This window comes from Sciurus vulgaris (assembly GCF_902686455.1).
Source record: "Sciurus vulgaris genome assembly, chromosome: 6".
NCBI classification, from domain to species: Eukaryota; Metazoa; Chordata; class Mammalia; order Rodentia; family Sciuridae; genus Sciurus; species Sciurus vulgaris.
Window position 1 is genome coordinate 39,224,274 of NC_136466.1, and position 21,772 is coordinate 39,246,045.

The 21,772-nt window shown below is 40.9% G+C and overlaps 1 protein-coding gene across 1 annotated transcript; it reads left to right on the forward strand.

Moving 5' to 3' along the window:
• The first annotated feature begins 16,854 nt into the window (after positions 1 to 16,854).
• Positions 16,855 to 21,171, forward strand: TMED9 (transmembrane p24 trafficking protein 9). Its single transcript, XM_079145006.1, has 5 exons — positions 16,855 to 17,069; positions 17,239 to 17,339; positions 18,082 to 18,207; positions 19,039 to 19,185; positions 20,310 to 21,171. The coding sequence occupies exons 1-5, from the start codon at positions 16,886 to 16,888 to the stop codon at positions 20,457 to 20,459; spliced, it is 708 nt and encodes a 235-aa protein (XP_079001132.1). The 5' UTR covers positions 16,855 to 16,885; the 3' UTR covers positions 20,460 to 21,171.
• Positions 21,172 to 21,772: the final 601 nt, after the last annotated feature.

A 21,772-nucleotide genomic window follows, 5' to 3' on the forward strand; every position in this document is an offset into this window, starting at 1 on the left:
CAAATCAAACCCATAGTAGATATCACTTCACTCTAATTAGTATAACTATCATCAAAAAGAAAATATAACAAGTCCTGGCAAGGATGTAGAGAAAGAGGATGCTTACACACTATTGGTATGAAAATAAATTAGTAAAGTCATTATGAAAAATATTGTGGAAGTTTCTCAAAAAACTGTAAATAGAAATCAGGATAGAATATTTAAAATTACAAGGAAATATGAACAACTTTATGCTAAAAAATTAGACAACTTAAATAAAATGAGCTAATTTCTACAAAGACACATATTATTAAAATTGATTTAAGACTATAATGTTAATAAAGTGTATTGGTAATAAAGACTATAATGTATTAATGTGCTTAGACTATAATGTTAATAAACGGTATTGGTAATAAAGAAATCTTCCCTAAAGGAAAACCCAGTCCCAGATGACTTGAGAATTCTACAAAACATTTAAAGAAAACAATAATCTTCCATAAAATAGAGGAGGGAGCACTTCCCAACTTACACTATCAGGTCTAGAATTATCTTGATTTCAAAGCCAGACAAAAGAAAACTGCTGACCAATATCTCCCATGAGCACATATTCAAACATCCTTAACATAATATTAGTAAAGCAAATCCAGCAATTTAAATAGGATTATACACCATGACCAAATGGGTTATCTCAGAAATTTAAGTTGCTTTAATATCCAGAAGTCACTAGTGTAATATTAATTAATCAAAGGATAAGAGTTACAGTATTGGGCTGGGTTTGCATCTCTGTGGTGGAGCACTTGTCTTGCATGTTTGAGGCACTGGGTTCAATCCTCAGCATCACATAAAGATATGAAATAAAGGTATATATATTAAGAAAGAAGTGAAATGTTTAAAAAAGAGTTATGCTACCATATCAATAGACACAGAAGAAGCATTAGAAAAAAATCCAACATCCATTCATGATTTAAAATAAAAAACAACTCTCAACAAACAAAAATTTCTTCTCTTTGACAAAAGTTCCATAGCTAACTCGTATTCAGGGTGCAATACTGAATGCCTCCCCTCTAAAATTGGGAACAAGATGTGATGGTTAATTTATGAGGGTTGACTTGAATGGCCAGAGGATGCCCAGAGAGCTGCTTAAATGTTATGTTTCTGTGTGTCTGTGAGTGCATTTCTAGAAGAGATTAGCACTTGAATTGGTGAACTGAGTAAAGCAGATGGCTCTCCCCAATGTCTGTGGACATTTTCCATCAATCTTCTCCTGTCCTCTGTGCTCCTCATTTTCAGGCCTTCAGACTCAATTTGAAATTTACACAATCAGTTCTCCAGTTCTCAGGTCATTGAAGTACACCATCAGTAGATGTGGGATTTCCCAACATCCATAATCCTGTGAACTAGTACCTTAAAATAAATATTTTTATGTCTATGTCTATATCATCTATCAGTTCTCTCTTTCTCTCATACTAGGGATTGAACTCAGGGATGCTTAACCACTGAACCACATTCCCAGATTTTTAATTTTATATTTTGAGACAGAGTCTCACTAAATTTCTTAGGTCCTCACTACATTGCTGAGGCTGGCCTCAAACTTGTGATCCTTCTGCCTCAGTTTCCCAAACCACTGGGATTACAGGCATGCACCATTGCACACAGCAAGGCAAAGATATTTGCTTGACCTTTTATATTCAATACTGTATTAGAGGTTCTAACCATCCCAATAAGGCATTATTGTTGCCCCCCCCCCCCCCCCAATGGAAAAAAGTAAAACTTTATTTAGTTACCGATGACATGGGCAGGTGTTAGGGACTGGTGGTATAGAACTCAGTGGTAAGGCACACTCTTCACTAGGGTTCAATCCCAGCAGCACTCCCACCAAAAAAAGAATGGCAAGTGTTATCTGGAATGTCTAGCAAACAAGAGAAAGTCAACAATTTTGAGGAACAGATAAAAGTGAAGTTAGGAGACAACAGATAACAGGGGTAAAGTTGGGATCAGTTTTAATAATGATTAAGCATGTGAAAAGTGAGGTCTCAGATTTTACCCTGAATTACTAAGACTCCCCTGTGAATTCCTGCCAGTGTGGATTCAGGTGAATTTTTGGGGAGGCCACCTGCCAGGGCTACAAAGCAGATGATCCACAGATGCAATAGCAGAGGGAGACAGTGTGAAAAAGATTATCTCAGATACAGGACAGGAGATCAAAGAGTATTATTAAGATCAACATGTGGGACATCACTGAGAATGTTGGAGTAAGGACCTTTGAGAATCCACTCCTGTGAGAATAAAGTTTTGTTGTTTTTTTCTAGTGTTTTTTTTTTCTGTTCTCTATTTCATTCATTTCCACTCTATTCTTCATGTTCTCCTTCCTGCTTGTTTTAGTTTAGTTTGCTCTTTTTTCTTCTTTGATGGGTGCAGTTTCAGTTTGGGAGGATAAAAAGAGTTCTGGAGGTTGCTCCCAGTGTGGATGTATTTAATACCATCGACCTGTACACTGAAGTGGGTAAGACAGTGAAGGTTATGTCTACTTTAGCATGGTTTTTAAAATTATTGATTTTTTTTAAAGGAAAGACTAATGTGACAAAACAAAAAACTAGGAAAAGACAACTTCAAAAATTCTGAAGCTCATAGTGCACTGGGGAGAGTAGTAAACTCAAATTCACAGTGTAGACTCAAATATATCAGTATAAATTTGTAGCCCTATCCATGTGATGGAATGAAGTCCTCCACCTTCTAGTGCTTGGTGATTATAGATGCTCATTAGCTTATTCAGCAACATTTGATGATGATACCTTTTATTTTTCTGTACCAGGCACTGTTCTAAGTGTGTTAATTGACTTAATCTTAAATATAATGCCATGAGGTCAATTTGAATAGTATTTTGATTTTACAACTGGGGAAAGAGTATCAAAAAGAAGTTCCGGGGGCTGGGGAGATAGCTCAGTCAGTAGAGTGCTTGCCTTGTAAACCCAAGATCCTTGGTTCAATCCCCAGCACCCCTCCATCCTCCAAAAAAGAAGTTCAGTCAAGCACAGTAGTGTGCCCCAGTAGTCCTAGCTCCTCAGGATTCTGAGGCAGGAAGATCACTTGAGCCAAGGAATTTGAGATCAGCTTGGGAAACATGGCAAGACCCCTATCTCAAAAAATGTTTAGAAATTACTTGCCTAAAGTGAGCAGCAGATATATATTTGCTAATACAAACTCTGGGTTAGGCTTTATCATACATGGTGGGGGAGGGGAAGAAATAAAACCTCTACTACCATCTAAGAATCCACTGAAAAGTAAATTAGAAATGTAAGTACAATGTTTTAACATTAATGTTTCAACTAACAAGAATTGTCCGGATGTGAGGGCGATCTAGCTGCGACATCTGTCAGCCCATTGATCGCCAGGGTTGATTCGGCTGATCTGGCTGGCTAGGCGGGTGTCCACTTCCTCCCTCACTGCTCCATGTGCGTCCCTCCCGAAGCTGCGCGCTCCATCGAAGAGGACGACCTTCCCCGATAGAGGAGGACCGTTCTTCGGTCAAGGGTATACGAGTAGCTGCGCTCCCCTGCTAGAACCTCCAAACAAGCTTTCAAGAATTGTCCCTAAATTCTAGTGATAAGGCCCATTGATAATTGTAAGGGCATTTTTAAATTTCTTCATTGGAAATAAACTTTTAAACAAAAATGACAGATGCAGAGTTAACAAAAGTTAAAATCTTTAGAATGGTGAGTTGAGACAAGGACTGAAAAGCATTCCTTGAATTTGGGAGCTAGAAGTTCATTGGATGTGTGTAGAATTCTTCGCTGGATCTGGGAACAAAGTAAGAAGCAAGGACACAGCACTTAGGAGATGGGTTGGGTGCTGTCCGTAGTCCTGAATGTTGGTTGCTTCAAGACAGCAGTACCAACTGTTGTAAATGATTGTGTGTGTGTGTGTGTGATTTAAATTCCCAATATTTTTGTTCTTATGAACAAATATTTTTTGCAAAAAAAAAAATAAAAAAGAAGCTGTTCACGTTTTTAGATATTATACCAGCGTCAAATTTCTACAATAAATTTCTAAAAAGTTACTCCTAATTTCTTATTTCATTTCAGACCTTAACAAACTCTTCAGGGATCAGCACTGACCCACAGACCACACTGTATATTGCATTGTTTCATGGTCAGACTGTCCACAGAAATCCTTTAAACTGATGTAAATTGAAAATGGTTAGGGCCTGCAGTGATGTGCATGTAAGGTGGCAGTGCACCAGAGGCTTCACATCAATATTTCAAAGCAGAGTAACTCACACATTAGAAAGAAGTAATATGATTTCCCAAGTAGCAAGTGCATACAGATAATAGAACAACCCATTTCTGAGCCACGCCAGGACTGGGAATATAAAAGCAGTGAGTCCACCATTCTGGAATCCTCCTACTTGGTAGTGATCTCATTCCATACTAGCTACCAAGACCACCAAAACTGGGTTCCACTTGTGGAACTCAAAGAAGACGCTGGGAGCTACATTATCTCCATGTCTGTGGTTTCCTCAAGACTCTGGTCAGTCTCCATTAAATGCTGTGTCCTTTATGAAGGATGGCCTCAACTTCTATTTGGGCTCCCTTTTCCCCTGCACAATTCCTACTCATCTTTCAAGGTCCAAGTCCACAAGCATTCTCATATTTTCCTTTCTGTGGGTTCCTCAGGACCTTGTAAATCCCTCCATCACAGAGTTAATCACACTGAACTGTAATTGTTCACCTACAAGCAAGTCTCTCAGGATCTTATAACTGGAAGAGATAAAGACATGAGATTCTGCCACATATATCTGTAATCCTCAAAACCTAGGATAAAACAAGGAAAAGTATGGGTATGTGGTGGGTGGTTGGTTAGATAAAGAGAGTTGAAAAAAGAAGGAGAATATGGAGAGAAAATGGGAGATGGGAAGGAGGGAAAGAGAAGATGGAAGAAGAAAACTAAAATGAGAGGCAGAAAATAAGGATGATGGTACAGGAAAATTCAATATAAAAGAAGCAACTTCTATAAGCAGGAAGCTCTGAGAGACCAAAAGAAAGAGGCAGACAAATCCAGGATTACAGAGTATAATCTTTATTGGGGACTTACACACAGAAGCATGGCCCAGAGTAGCAGCAAGAGTGGTGGATCCCCATGATTTGAGTCAGAGGGAGGGGTCTTATACAGTGGTCAGGACAGTGACTTTCATCCAAGTTAGAGTGTCCCTGATTTATTTCAAGCTAACATCACAGACATCAGGTACATTCCTGGTGCCAATGGTAACAGGATCCAGTTTTAAATCTCCACATACCACTCAAATTATTTTGTTTATCTACAGTATGACAAACAAATTAGGGAAAACAGGCCATGGTTACTCAATTGTGGCAGTTTCGACTCAAGATAGCTGCAATAAGATCAAGTTGGATCCCTACAAAGGAAGAATGCGAGAATGACAGGTGGAATAGAGAAAGAAGGAGTAAAAGTGAGTCTTAATCGTAGGAAAATTTTTAAAATTCCCATATTATTTGAAGGCTGGATTTTCTTGTGATGCTCCCCCACTATTGTTCCCATGAATCATCTTGAACTGGAGCAGTTGGAGTGTGTATGTATCAGGGATAGAATGTTTTGCACATAAATCAGAGTTTTATATGCAGTTCTGTTCTGGTTTGGGGTGGATTCTGTCTGTTTGCTGGTGGCATCCCAAGTTCACCACTATGGCCTTGCTCCCTCCAGACCACTACACTTATCTTTCTCCCTGGCCTGTAGGAAAATGCATTTTAATCCTTATAAGCCTCTCTACAAAGGGTGTTCTATGAAAGTTTTTTCCATATGCTCTTTGCCACAGAACACCCATAACTGGAGTGGTGATGGTGCCACTACAACCAGATTGGAACCATCCACTTGATCTGTTCCACTCACCCTTAGAATCTGACTCTCATAATGGTCCCCCTGACAATTCTCTCCTCTTCTGGTGACTTTTCTTTTCTTCTCTTTTTAAAAAATATTTTTAGTTCTAGACCGACACAACACCTCTATTTTATTTATTTATTTTTATGTGGTGCTGAGGATCGAAACTAGTGGCTCACACAAGTGCTTTACTACTGATCCACAACCCCAGCCCCTCCTGGTGAATTTTCTGAGACCCCAGTGCTTCCCTCACCAGTCCACTCCTCCTCAGGGCTTCCAGACAGTCCATCTTACAGCCCTGTGTCTGACTGAATCATAACAAGAGGCTTGGTCCTCCCTCACTCCCATAATGTGGGGTTCCCATAGGCAGGTAAATCAAGGAGAATGGCTGGGCCATGCCTTGGTCCCTGAGAGTCAGGAAGTCATTGATTATAGTCATTAGAGGACTTCTTGGAGAAAATGTGGACAAATGCCACATTGTAGCCCACCCAAGTCTCAGCTCTACTCCAGCCAAAGTGCCATTATACTTCACCACAGTAAAATGTTAGTGACCTTCTCAAAGGCCTCCACTGCCTTCCAAAAATCTCTTTAGGAAGATTAAAGAGATGCATAGACTTTCCTGAGGTACCAAGGGCACCTCTCTGGCCTCAGCTCCCCAAAGGCAAATCCTCTTTCCTCACATGGGAGGATTGATGCCTGGGCATAGTATGCAGGCATCTCAGACCATGTTCTGTTAATCACTGTGCTTTGTCAAGTTCTCTGATAACTCCTCCTGCCTTTTAAAGAGAGACTTTCTTTCCAGTTTTTCATGCACGTGGGAAGTCTCATTCTTCAGGTTAAAGGTCATTCATTAGGATGAGATAAAATCCAGGGGAAAGGAAAAGGTGACAGGAGAGAGAGAGAGATGGAGGAAGAAGAGAGGGGAGGATGACAAATGCAGAGTAACCCAGATGCCCTCTACTACTTCTCCATTTCTTCCCACTATTTTCCTCCCCTCCAAATCCATACCAACATCTTGTATTCCTCCTGTGTCCCTCCCTTCACCTCTCTAGTGAGGTGAGAGCAACAGATCAGAAGATATAGTGAGACCAACAGATCAGAAGCTGATTGATATTGAAGAGATAATTTGTCACTTTCTAAGAGAGGGAGCAGGGCCACATAGGGAAAGAATTTGCAAGGCAAGGCAGGCAGGCTTAGGATTAACTAGTTTGGATAATTCTAGTAAGCCCTGGGTTGTAGGGGTTACCCTGAGTTGTTGGTACCTTTGGGTTGATTAGAGCAGAGGAACGCTGGCTTGGTGTCTGAGAGTTCAATAAAGGAGAGGGGGTGGTGAAAACTTTTGATGGAGTCCTTTGCTACCTAAGAGTTAGCTAACCCATAGAAGGGACAGTCCCTCCTAGTCAGGGAGACCCCAGATGCCAGAGCATCAAGCACACAGAAAATAAGAAAATAAAGTCATGTGCGTGCTGTGTAATGACATTTCAGTCAATGACAGACTGGAGATATATATATATATATATATATGATTACAATGGATCTGAATAATTCCTATTGCTCACTGATGTGGTAGCCATCCTAATGCCATAGCACACTGCATTCCTCATGTGCTAATGGAATCTAGAATCTAACCAGAATCTGGGATTCTGGCCCAGCTCAGTAGATTGTATAGTCTTCCAGAGTTGCTTCAGGTGAGGACTCTTTGCCTTTGGCTGACTGTTCACCTAACAGAGCTCTCTGCCTCTCCTGAAGCCACATCAATTATCCCACCCACAGGTCCTCACTGTGTGAATGCTGATGGGTTGAATGGGCTTAGTTACTATAGGAGAGGAGGAAGGGAATCTCCAGACTGCTCCCTGTACAACAGAGAGCAGAGGATGATTTTAGGGTCTCCTACTGGGGAGCTTCTGCCTGAAAGACAGCAGGATGAAATAAAAATAAAACTGACAAAATCTTTTAATAGACCAGGGATCAACAAACTTTTCTAGAAAAGAATAAATATTGTAGACCAAGAATAAAATGGAAGAGAATATGTAAGTGCTTATATTATAAGAAAAAATGTATTTCATAACTTTTTATTTCAAAATTCAGAAGATAAGGATATTGAATATAGATAGATATACTAATGAGAAGAATGGAATTGTTTGGGGGGAGAGAGGATTACGTTATACTTAATTGGTTAGTGTTTTTGCAAAATTTATCAATATTTCATGTGTATCATCTTTGAAAATGTCTTTTCACACAGTATGCTCCATACTGATATCAATCCACAAGTTTAATTCAACATATTCATTGGAAGGCATTTATAGGTATCTAGATTGGAATTTTATTCACTTTTTTTCTCTTATTTTTTGGGGGGTTCAGGGTAACGGGATTAAACTCAAGGAACTCGAGTTCACACTCCCAGCCATACTCCCAGCCCTATTTTGTATTTTATTTAGAGACAGGGTCTTACTGGGTTGCTTAGTGCCTTGCTTTTGCTGAGATTGGCTTTGAACTTTCAATCCTCCTGCCTCAGCCTCTTGAGCTGCTGGGATTACAAGTGTGCACCACCATGCCCCACTTTCTCTTGATATTTGTCTTTTAGCATGTGATTACATTGCCTGTTAATCACTTCCAACTGTAGTGGAAATTCTCAGATGCACAATTAAATGGATTTAGAAATACAGAAATTTCCTTTGCACTTACATCGAGGTCCAAAAAATGCTGCCAGTACTGTAGTTGAATTTGGAAAATACCTTCCCTTAAATTTGTGTGGAACTAGAATGATCTCACTTCTTTAACCTTTGATACCAGGTGAAGTGAACAAAGTAGCTTGCCACTGTGATTCGAGGAATGTAACTTCTCAGAGAAATTGCTTTACTGAAATATAAGTTTCTATGCAGTAAATGTTTAGCCCAACAGGTATAAGATGTTCAAATCCTGTGTATTTCAAAGAAACTGGCCCTTGGGAGGCAATTTAGTCTGAGAGACAATTTCTAGCCTTTGGAATATACTATCTAAAGAAGAGCAGCTGTCTCAATATCTGCACAGGGTTGGTTCATGGAGAATCAGCATATCCTCAGCTCAAGTCTCTTATATCAAATGGTGTAGTATTTGCATATAATCTATGCGATCATCCTGTACAGTTATAATTCATCACTAGATTATTGATAATCCCTACTACAATGTAAGTTCTATATAAGTAGTTGTTATATTGTATTATTTAGGGAATAGTGACAAGAATGAAAAGTCTGCACACGTTTAGTACAGATGCATTTATTTTTAGATGTACAGTTGCTTAAATCTGTAAATGCAAAATCTGTGGATATGGAGGGCTGACAGTATATTTCTATACCTGGGCTCTTGGACCACGTGAGATAGTTTGTGGTGCTAACAGTCTCATTTATGGTGGGGGCTGTAGGCCATACTGCTTCTCTTTTGGCCTCTGGAGAGGTCAGCCACATGGATTCTCCTGCCTATGCGATCAGTTTTCCCCCAAATCCCTGGACACCAAACCTCTAGTGAGCTTCCCTGCTGACAATACTTTGTGTGCCAAAATGTCATCACTGAGGGAATTAAAGCCTGTTTGTACAACTCCAATGGGAGAGTCCAACTGAAAGTTTGCATTCAATATCTCCTAGATTCTGTCCTCTGCACTTTCTCTTGATTTCAATATGTATTGTTTTCCTGTAATAAACCATAACTATGAATATAATAGGTTTTCTGAATTCTGTGAATACTTCTAGTGAATTATTGAAGCTGAATGTGGTCTTAGAAATCCATACATAAAAGAGAAGAGCTATTTTACCTTCTAATCTTAGGTTGAACTAATAAAGAAGCATTATCTGGTGTTCAGCAAAAGCTGATTTCCAGTAACAATGGTTGAGAGCAGTTATTCTCATTTACAACAATTTCAATTTGTATCTGAGCTCAAAAAGGCACCATAAAACGTTAACATTACTAGTGCTAAGATGTCAACTTTTATAGTAGAGTAAGACAGGACATTTGGCCTTGGAGCCCACACTCCTATATTCATTGCACTATATGTGAGTCACTTTTCTGTTACAATGACAGAAATACCTGAAATAATCAATTTAAAGGAGGAAAGGTTTATTTTGGCTCACAATTTTGGAGGTTTCAGTCCATGGTTGGTTGGCTATTAGGCCCCATCTCTATGGTTCCACCACCTCCCAATAGAGCCAAGCTGAGGACCAAGACATTAAACATGGGCTTTTTGGTAATATTCCAGATCAAAAGAATAGCACATTGTATGCCAGAAGGCAAAAACTCTCTTAATTCTTGCTTCTCATATCTGAGGTTGAATACAGGAAAGGCCAGCACCTTCTGTTTAATGTAAAAGGAAGTTACTATTTTTTTTAAGCGGTTGCTGGACACTGAACCTAGGGCCTTGTGCTTGGAAAGCAAGCATGCTACCAACTGAACTATATCCCATCCAGGAAAGTTTCCCTTAAGGTGAGAAGTTCTGCACTGAATTCACTCCGCCTGAGGACAGGAGGGAAGGTTTCTGTAAGGGCCAACAGAATATGATTAAATATGGGTTATCGTCTCTGAAACTCATGTTGAAATCAGACCCCCAATGTAACAGGGCTGAGAAGTGATGGGACATTTTTAAGAGCTAATTATGTCATTAAGAGAGATTAATGCAGTTCTCTTAGAACTAGACTAATTGCAGCAAGAGTGGTTTGTTATAAAGCAAGGTTTCCTCATATGTCTTGGCTTTTTCACACAAGCATATTTGCCTTTCTGCTTTTCAGCTATGCTATGAAGCAGCATGAGGCCCTCACCTGATACAACTACCCACTCTTGGATTTCTGGCCTCTGGAACTGTCAGTTAAATAAACTTCTTTACTTTATAAAGTATCCACTCTTGGATATTGTTTTATATAGTAACAGAAAACAGACCAAATACAGGTCCTAGACATAGCCAGGAGTCTGACTTTATACTTATTACATCAAATCTTTGCAGAGACATTTCTTGAAATACAAAGGCCAGAAGCTTAAGGTAAGTCCTGTCTTTCTGACATGACTTTATACAATTTAAGATTTGGGATAGTCTAAGACAGGTTTATACTTTCACAAAAGTCATGGATAATTTGAATTTTTTAATGTGTGAATATGGTACTGTGGATTGACCCCACAGCTTTGTACATGCTAGGCAAGTGCCATATCACTAACCTACATTCCTATGCCTTTTTTAACATTTTATTTTGAGACCAGGTCTTGAGAAATTGCCCAGTCTGGCCTCAAACTTGATTTTGTGTTTGTGTGTGCACATGTGTGTGTACCAGGGACTGAACTCAGGGCACTTAATCTCTAAGCCACATTCCCAGCTCTTTTTGTTTTTTATTTTTTGACAGGGTCTTGCTAAATTGTTTAGGATCTCACTGATTTGTTGAGGCTGGCTTTGAACTTGCAATCCTCCTGCCTCAGCCTCCCGAGCTGCTGGGACTATAGGTATGCAATATTGCACCTGCTGATAACTTGATTTTTAAAAAATTAATTTTATTTTCATTGAAAATATAAATGACACACATGGAAATATTTAAGGAGCAGAAACAAGTATATAATTCAAAGCAAAAGTCTTTCTTGATCCGCTGTCATACTTTTCTCTAATTTAGTTTTGAGCTCGCTCTCTGGAGATTGGCTAAAAATTCTAGCTTCGCCCTGGTGAAGCTCCAGAGGAGGTGTTTACAGGGTGCCTTGCATGAGACAGTCCCTTATCCTTGCAGAGAGTCTAATACCTAATGGTGTAGCCTATGACCAGTAGTCCCTTTCAGGAAAGTTGTTTATGTGGCTCCTGTCTAACTTGTATCCTGTTTATTCCTACCAAGACAGTCACTCTCTAAAGGAGTTCTGACCAGGAGGAGAGTTCGGTTTGTGTGTCTGGTCAGGTGATACAGGCAGCTGACAAGACATGTGAACTAACAGAAGCAAAGAATCACTCACAGATTCATGAAAGAAGTGGTGTGCCTGTGAGGTGCATGTCCAGAGAGAGCAGAGTGTCCAACCAGTGGGTGGGGAGTAAGAGAGATTGAATTTATGGAACTTGTGGTATGGTCCATCAGGCTTTCCCTTGGGGGTTGCAGATTGATTAGTTTAAAGAAAAAAACACAGGAAAGTGGAAACTTATTTACATAACTCTGGCATTGATCATCATGTCTTATTGTGGGGTATGTTGGATTTTGGGTCAGAGAGATGAGGAATAAGCTGGGCTGTATCACAAACCACCACTCAGGGAGTGGATTTTCTAACTAGGCCAAAGGTGACAGAGTATGACTAGGTTTCAAATAACTTGTGTTAGACCTAAAATAGATGCTGAGGCATGACTATATTAAACCAACTTATGACATCTGGTGTTGGTCATGTGGGTGTATTCAGATTGTGAAAATTCATCAAAATATAAATGTTTAATTTATACACTTTTCTGCATGTGTTTTATGCTTCAATAAAAGTTTAAAAATAAGTTTTTCCTACCATAGATCCCCAGATCCCCAACTCTCCCTCCTTCCCTTCCTTCCTTACTTCCTCCCTTCCTCCCTTCCTTCCTTCCTTCCTTCCTTCCTTCCCTCCCCCCCTCCCTTCCTTCCTTCCTTCCCTCCCTCCCTCCCTCCCTCCCCTCCCTCCTCCTCTCTCTCTCTCTCTCTCTCTCTCTCTCTCTCTCTCTCTCTCTCTCTCTCTTTTTCTCATTTCTTTCTTTCTTGCTGGGGACTGAACCCAAGGACATTTAATCACTGACCTACATCCCCAGCCCTTTTTATTTTTTATTTTGAGACACGATCTTGCTAAATTGCTGAGGCTGTCCTCGATTTTGTGATCCTCTTACTTCAGCTTCCAGAGTTCTGGAATTACAGGCATACGCCACTGCACTTGGTTGCATTTCTCTTCTATATAAGCAAGTGCCAGTATATAAGCAAGTTACCAGTATGTTACATATGATTTCAGAAATATTCTCTCTGTATATAAGTGCATGCATGTACATGTGTCTACCTCTGTTTACACAAATGAAACTGCATTATGTATAATATATATGTGTGTGTTCAGAAATACATATATATTGCTTTGTGGTTTTTAGGGTTTTTTTTCTTTTTTTAAGTTATCATTATTAAGTCATATTAATTCCATGCATTAATGGGTTTCACCGTGACATTTCCATACATGCATATATGGTGCTTTGATCCTACCCACCCCACTCCTGCTCTCTCCTGTCCTTCTCTTTCTCCCTCCTCCCCCTGTCTGTTTCCCCATCCCTGACAGTACTTCTACTTTTAGGTCATTGGTTGTTTTTTTTTTTAAATTTTGTTTAGTTGTCGATGGACATTTATTTTATTCATTTATATGTGGTGCTAAGAATCAAGCCCAGTGCTTTAAGAATGCTAGGCAAGCACTCTACCACTGAGCTACAACCCCAGCCCCAGGTCATTGTTTTTAAATTTTGTTTTAGTTTCCATATATGATGAATTATAGGTATCTGACCAATTAATATTTACAGAGCCACCTCATTCTTTTTCATGGCTATATAATATTTGATTATAGGAATAAATCAAAATTTCTTTAAAAAATTTACTAATGGAAAAGATATAATAGCTGCATCTAGGGAGGGAAGAAGGAGTGGATGAAGATTCAACTTTATTTATAATAGCTTCATTCTTTAAAGTCTACATGAGAGTTCAGGACTTCTGCTTCTGGGAAGTTTAATAGATACACTTTCTCCCATTCCTCTGCTAAGTACAATAAAAATCCCAGCAGAAAAAGTCTTTTTAAAAAAAATTTTGTACTAGGGATTGAACTCAAGGGCACTTAACCACTAACGCACATCCCCAGCCCTTTTTGTATTTTTAGAGACAGGGTCTCACTGAGTTGCTTAGGGCCTTGCTAAGTTGTAGACGTTGGCTTTGAATTTGTGATCCTCTTGCCTCTGCCTTCTGAGCTGCTGGGATTACAGGCATGTGCCACTGCACTCAGCCCAACAGAAAACATCTTAAATTAAGAATCGAGGGCTGAGGTTGTGGCCCAGTGGTAGAGCACTTGCCTAGTATGTGTGAGGCACTGGGTTCAATCCTCAGCACCACATATAAATAAATAAAATAAAGTTCCATTGATGATTTAAAAAAAAAGAATTTAGCAGGGTGCTGTTGCTGAGTTTTAGGAATATGTACATTTTGGATATTAACCTCTTGTAAGATACATGGTATGCTAATATTTTCTTCATTCTTTAGGTTGCCTTTGCACTCTGTTCAAAGTGTCTTTTGATACACAAAATGTAATTTTCATGAAGTTTAATTTGTCTATTTTTTTCATCTGTTGCTTGTGTCTTTGGTGTCATACCCAAGAAATCACTGGCATATCTAATGCAACAAAACTTTTGCCCTATGTTTTCTAGAAATTTTATGGTTTTAGTTCCAACATTTAGTTCTTCAATCCATTTTGAGTTAATTCTTGTATATGGCATTAGGGAAGAATTCAACTTCATTCTTTTGCATATGAATGTCAGTTTTTCCCAGCACCATTTGTTGGAAAGATTGTCTTCCCTCTTCTATTCAAAGGTCTTGGCACACTTATTGAAACTTCTTTGACCATATATGGGAGGATTTATTTCTGGACTCTATTCCAGCGCATTGGTCTATATGCCTTTGTGCCATGAACACCCTGTCTTCATTTTAGTATCTTTGTAGTAAGTTTTAAAATCAGGAAGAGTGAATCCTCCAGCTTTACTCTTCTTTTTCAAAATTGTTTTGGGTATTAGGGGTCCTTTGAGTTTCTATATGAACTTTAGAATGAGCTTTCCTGCTTCTGAAAAAAAAAAAAAGTATCCCTGGAATTTAAATGGGGATTGCATTAAATCTGTAGATTGTTTTTGTTTTGGGTAATATTGACATCTTTACAGTATTGTCTTCAATCCATGTATATTAAATCCATGTATAAGTTAGTTTCACTAACTTATGTCTTCAATTTCTTTCAGAAATATTTTGTATTTTCATTGTGTAAGTCTTTTACCCCCTTGGTAAACTTAATTCTTAAGAATTTTATTCTTTTTGGTACTATTGTAAAGGGAATTGTTTTTGTAATTCTTTTTCAGATTGTTCATTGTTAGTGTTAAGAAATGCAACTGGTTTTTGTATGTTGACTCTGTGTCCTGCTGTTCTGCTGAATTTATTAGTTCCAACAGTTTCAATGTTAATCCTGGTTATAATCGTGTTTTATAAGCCTACAAAATATTACCATTGAGGAAAACCGAGTAATGGATTGCTGTGCATTATATCTTACAACTGCATGTAAATCTGTATCTCAGTGGAAAGTTTAATTTTAAAATACCCAAAACTAGTATTACAAAATATTATTAATGCTGAATAGTAGTTGCATCAGCAGTAATAGTATATAGATATAATAGTACAAAGAAAAACAAACCAGAAGAAAAACAAATGGGTAAAGAAGTTCAGTAACCAAAGAAATGTAAATTTTAAAAGTTAATGAGGTGGATAAGGTGGCACACACCTGTAATTCCGGCAGCTTGGGAGGCTGAGGCATGAAGATCCCGAGTTCAAAGCCAGCCTCAGCAAAAGCGAAATGCTAGGTAACTCATCGAGACCCTGTCTCTAAATAAAAATACAAAATAGGGCTGGGGATGTGGCTCAGGGCTCGAGGGTCCCTGAGTTTAATCTTCGATACTCCCATCCCCGCAAAAAAGTTAATGAAATGCAATTTTTCTTCTGATTTCATAAAACCTAAAAAGACTGAGAATATTTGACAAAGGTATGGGCAATGAAACAGCATGAAGCACTACTAGTGGGCTTGTAAATTGGTACAAAGAATTGGAAGGGCAATTTTATGATATCTCACCAACAAAGTGATGTCCTACAAAATTTTTTTTAGAAAATGTACAAGAATTTTTATTACAGCATTATTTATAATAGCAAACTATTATAAGGGAAGAAACCTTAATCATCTTTCATGAGAATGGTCAAATAATAATAATAATAATAAAGTACATTTGTACTACCGTTATATTGTTACTGTTAAGAAAATCGAGGTAAAAGCTTTCCTTTGAAGGGGAAATATGAACGCTTTTCCACTCAAGTTCCCCGGTTAGGGCCAAAACAAAGAGAACCAAAAGGAAAGTGAAAAACCTTCATTTTCTAAGAAACCGCGAGGCAGTCACAACAATAAACCGCTAACTCCGAAGAAGAGTTGCCAAAACATGCCGAAATTTGGATAAAATTCAGGCAAATGCAGAGTCCTCCTAGTCTGGGCGACTCGGTTCCAACCTTCTACAAAAACCTTTCGCCCGCCCGCCTCTGGGGCACAAAATCCGGGTCAGGAGACGAGCCATCGCTGCTGGGATCTGGCAAATAGCGTGTGTGTGTGTGTGTGTGTGTGTGTGTTTTGACCGAGCCATCGCTGCTGGGATCTGGCAAATAGCGTGTGTGTGTGTGTGTGTGTGTGTGTGTGTGTGTGTGTGTGTTTTGACCGGAGACGAGCCATCGCTGCTGGGATCTGGCAAATAGCGTGTGTGTGTGTGTGTATGTGTGTGTGTGTGTGTGTGTGTGTGTGTGTGTGTGTGTGTGTTTTGACCGAGCCATCGCTGCTGGGATCTGGCAAATAGCGTGTGTGTGTGTGTGTGTGTGTGTGTGTGTGTGTGTGTGTGTTTTGACCAAATTTCGGGGTGGCAGATGCTGTGCTGAGGAACGTCAGGGATTCTAGGTTCGAATCCTGCTTCTGCTCGTAATTCGTTCTGCGTTCTCAATGTTACTCCATTTCATTCTCTGTAAACGGCCAACAACCACCAGTAGTTGCGGTTACTTAAGAAAATCAAAGGAAACAAACTTTCCACTCGGAGGGTAGGGGCCCAATTCAGTGCAAGGTAGAAGCGATGCCCCAATCAGATACTGCCGCGCCGAGGCCGCTGGGCATCTCGGGACTTGCAGTCCATCCTGCCGAACTCGCGGTCCCGGCAGGCACCACGGCGGCGGCAGGGCTACGTGGCTCGGCCGACTGCGCCTGCGTAAGCAGGTGGGGCAAAATGGTTGCAGAGCTTGGCATGCGGATCTTTGGGATCCGACCCGGAACCGGGCTGGTTAGCACGATGCGGACCCTTCTACTGCTGCTGTGGTTTGCGGCCCGCGGGAGTGCGCTTTACTTCCACATCGGGGAGACAGAGAAGAAGTGCTTTATTGAAGAGATTCCGGACGAAACAATGGTCATAGGTGCGGGAATGAAGGGGAGAGTTTGGGATGAGACCGTGGTCTTGGGGCGGGGGATGTGGAACAGTCGGCTCTCGAGAGCAGGGAGGAGAGGCCTTGCCGTGTCCTGTCGGCCGCGGACTCGGTGCCACCTCGCGCTCTTCTGACATGGGCTCGCCTCGCTTGTCTTCAGGAAATTACCGAACACAGCTGTATGACAAGCAGCGCGAGGAGTACCAGCCGGCCACTCCGGGGCTTGGCATGTTCGTGGAGGTGAAGGACCCAGAGGACAAGGTGAGCTGCCCCCTTACCCCCGCGAGACCTCCATCAAGTAGGTTCTGGTACTTCCCTTCTTAGTTTCCGTATCTACTGAAATGGGAAAGACTGTTATGGGAAGATCCTGGGTTTTCTCCTGCAGGCTAAATTTGGGCTGCTGGGATGCTAGCTGCTCCTTTTAACTTCTTATTGACAGCTGCAGGACTCCGCCAAGTCACTCATCTTCCCTGAGCCATTTCCCTGGTCTACTAAATGGAAATTCACTTATTTTAAAGGTGTGATGGGTAAATTGATTATGGTGATAGAAATCAAAGAGTTTCGTCAACTCAAACTGTAGTGTCTAGTTACAGAACCGAGCACTTTTTAAAAAGAATGGGCAACTTTTAATTTTGACAAATAAGGATATTAAAAAGAAAAATAAAACTCTTTAGCTGTCACCATAGGTCACCTTTCATTAAAAGAAAAGAAAAGAAAAAAGAAAAACCACACCAAAAGAGTTGAAAGGGCTTGCGCTATGAATACAGGAAAGTCCTGCCCAAGAGTGGTCACTTGCCAACCTGATGCCAGACCCTTCAACCCTACCCCAGATAGTTCTCAGCAAGCATTTGGAAAGGACTGCTGAGCATCTTTGGGTCTTTTAATGTTTTAAGGTACTTAAGACTCTGATTGTAAACTTTGTGGTACTTACAGCTTTAAGCACCATTTCCTTTCAGCCTCATCCCTACCACAACACTGACTAAAGTCCCTTTCCTTTCTCCAGGTCATTCTAGCCCGTCAGTATGGCTCTGAAGGCAGGTTCACCTTCACCTCACATACCCCTGGTGAACACCAGATCTGTCTTCACTCCAATTCCACCAAGTTCTCCCTCTTTGCTGGAGGCATGTTGGTAAGTGGACCCACTTGAGACTCAAAATCATTCAGCCTCTATCCCTTGGTCAGGATGGAGGATTTTTGGTACTGTGGGTGAGAAATAAGTATGTTGGATTTGCATCTCCTGAGAATACTGGGCTTCCAGTGTTCATCATGGGCACAATAGCTGGGCTCTTTGTATAGTCATCCCTTAGTTCTAGGGCCCCTCTTGGATACCAAAATCCATGGATGCTCAAATCCCTTAGATAAAATGTGTAGTATATTCATAAAACTTACGCCTATCTTACCATATACTTGAAGTCATCACTGGATTACTTATAATCCCTAATATAATGTAAATACTTTGTTAATAGTTGTCATACTGTATTATTTGGAGAATAATGACCAAAAAAAGTCTGTACATATGCACTATGGACATGTTTTATTTTATTTATTTTTTCAAATATTTTTAGTTGTAGATGGACATAATACCTTTATTTTGTTTATTTAGTTTTTTTTGTGTGGTGCTGGGGATTGAACCCAGTGCCTCAGGTGTGCTACTGAGCCACAACCCTAGCCCTTGTTTTGTTTTTAATCTTTAAAAAAATATTTTTTATTTGAAGTTGATTAAATCTGCAGATGGGGAACCCAGAGATGCAGAGATCAGACTGTGTTATTTCTTGGTTAGAGCACCAGCCCAGGCTTATTGTTCTTGCTTGTGTGCCCAGCCATAGAGCTGGACACTGAGAAAGCCTGTCTGTTGGTTAAATGAACAAATGAAGGAAAGTTGGGGGATCAGCTGTCGGTCTCTGGCAGGAATATGGAGCAGTGCTGCCTGATTCCCTTTCTCTCCCTTATCTGTCCCCAGAGAGTTCATCTTGACATTCAGGTGGGTGAACATGCCAATGACTATGCAGAAATTGCCGCTAAAGACAAGTTGAGTGAGTTGCAGCTGCGCGTGCGACAGCTGGTAGAACAAGTGGAGCAGATCCAGAAAGAGCAGAACTACCAGCGGGTGAGTGCTTCAACCAGGCCTGGTGGGTGCCCACTGGTTTAGTCAGGTGTTAGGGTTAGGGTCAGGGTTAGGATTAGGGTTAGACTCTCAAGAAACTTACTATGCTGCATTATAGTTCTAAAATGTGGGATGGTTATTATTAAGTTCATCTTGTAATTGAGGATATAGACCCTATATTTATTTATTTATTTTTAATTTATAGATGGACACAATACCTTTTTTTTTTAAATTTATTTTTATGTGGTACTGAGGATTGAACCCAGTGGTTCACACATGCTAGGCAAGCACTCTACTGCTGAGCTACATGCCCAGTCTTTAGGATACAGACTCTTAAAAGGCTGTCAAATTCATGCACTAAATCACAGTTACACACAGAATGACAAGATGAGGATTGATAACAACACCTTGGGTGCTCTTTCAATGACTCCAGGTGCTCCTAGGACCAGGAGCCTTGAGCTCATTTGTGAACAGGAACCAGACTTACCATGAATAAATATGTGACCTTATGGAGTGGTAGATGGTAACCCATCTAAACAGGAATATCTAATGTTCAGTGTCAGCTAGAGACCTTCTTGCAGAAATACCAGCTCTGGGTTTTCAGATCTTCCATTTTTTTCAAGAGCAGTTAGAGATCCAGGTATTTTTTATGAAATTTTCCTGAGTTTTAAATGTTGGCAAAACACTGTGAGCCAAACCAAATGTGTAAAGACAAGAACCAGCCCCCACGGCCACAAGTTTGTAACCTATTCCCAGGATCTTCAAGGAGCAATTTGAGAGACCTGGACAGAGGGCTTAGAGCAAGCCCACTCCTGAGTAGTTCAGGTCACCTCTGTCCCATAAGGTTAATACCACCACCACCTTATTGCTTCCTCAAGTACCAGGGCAGGACCAGGTGAGGGCTATACCTGACAGATGAGGAGACAGTCTTAGGAGAAATGATTGGATTGCCTGAAGCCATCTGACTGTTGAGGGTAAAGACAATTCCCAGGTAGAATGACTTTTTGCAGGCACTTAACTGGAACCTAGGCAGAGGAGGCAGGCTATGGGGAATCCTTGCAGGCGAGAACCCCAGCAATTCTAGCAACCCCCGGCAACTCACACTTACCTTTTGTTCTTCTCCACAGTGGAGAGAAGAGCGCTTCCGGCAGACCAGTGAAAGCACCAACCAGCGGGTGTTGTGGTGGTCCATTTTGCAGACCCTCATCCTTGTGGCCATTGGTGTCTGGCAGATGAGGCACCTCAAGAGTTTCTTTGAAGCCAAGAAGCTGGTGTAGCCATCCCATGCCTCACAGGCTATCTTTCCTCTTAAGCAGGAGGGGAAAGGACTTCCTGGAACTGATTCTCTCTGGCAGGAGGACTGGTTCTCAGCTATAGATGTTCTTGAGGGGAGAGAGGCCACAAGTACCCCCAGATACAAGCTGAGGGCAACAGCTTGGCTGACTAATACTGCGCGGGTGATGGGGCAAGTGCCTGCCCTCTCCCTGGCCTCTGGACCTTTTGCAGTAATCACCAGGGGTTGGTAAAGCCAGTGGGAGCCCCACTGGCACTTTATAATCACAGTGTTACTGATCAGGGATGTGAGGCTGCTGTCTGGGGTAAATGGGGGGAGGGGAATGGGTGGGCAGGCAAACCTTCTGTCTTCCTCTGCTAAGCTGGGATTTTGAGCAGGTTGGGATGTGTCTGTGATTCCTTGCCCCAGAAACTTTGCCATTCTCTCCTTTTGCCTAGACCCAGCCTGCTGATCCAGAGTGTGCATCAATTGAGGGTGGGGTGGAGGGGGCTGCATTGCAGGGAACTGGCTGTGAGGTTGACTCTGGCTTTGTCATATGGTTGTCCTTTCTGGGGCTTAAGGGACTAGTGTCAGGCCAAGCAGAGGCCTTGGTGCTGGTTGGGGACAGGGCCTGCAGAATCTTAGTTACAGATTTCATTTTCATTGAGTCTAGGTTTGTTACATTTGTTTCCCAATTAAAAAAAAATTGACTTCTTGTCCAGTGTAAAGTTAATCTTGGCGAACATGACCCTGCAAGGTATGCAGAAATATAATTTCTTTCAATGGACGAAGCATATTCCAAGGCGAATCCCCAGCTGTGAACTTTATTCTTTTCATTCTCTCCATACCTTCCTGTGGCAGGGGGGATTGGGTTTGTTCAAGACCATCCAACAACCAAATTGAGGAGTTGGGGCTGAAATTCATACCATTTCCTTTTATTGGCTCCATTTTGAGGTGCCCTCTCTATCCAGAGTAGGCAGGCAGAATTGTCATGCTTGCTGCAGGAAAATGACTGTAAAGAAAGGTGCACAGAGTAAGGGAATGTTATAGATGTGGAAAGGACAGACTGGTGAAGATGAGGATGTCAATGGGCTAAGAAGCAAATGATTTCTGCAAGGACCATGAAGAAGGATTCTGAGGAAAGGAAATGGCTAGGCAGGGAGGTTGGAAGAGGCAAAGAGCTGGTATGGAGATGGATGGACAGTCTGTGTCACTTGGGTTGTGAGGAAGCTGGAAAGGAAGTTTGGATTTGACTGGAAGAGCCTTGATCCCCACGTAGGAAATTTAGACATTATTCATCTGCCAACAAAGTTTTAA

Coding starts and splice junctions, on each gene's coding strand:
- TMED9 (XM_079145006.1), top strand. CDS start 16,886: ATGGTTGCAGAGCTTGGCATGCGGATCTTTGGGATCCGACCCGGAACC. Junction 17,340..18,081: donor TGAAGGACCCAGAGGACAAG/GTGAGCTGCCCC, acceptor TCCTTTCTCCAG/GTCATTCTAGCCCGTCAGTA. Junction 18,208..19,038: donor TCTTTGCTGGAGGCATGTTG/GTAAGTGGACCC, acceptor ATCTGTCCCCAG/AGAGTTCATCTTGACATTCA.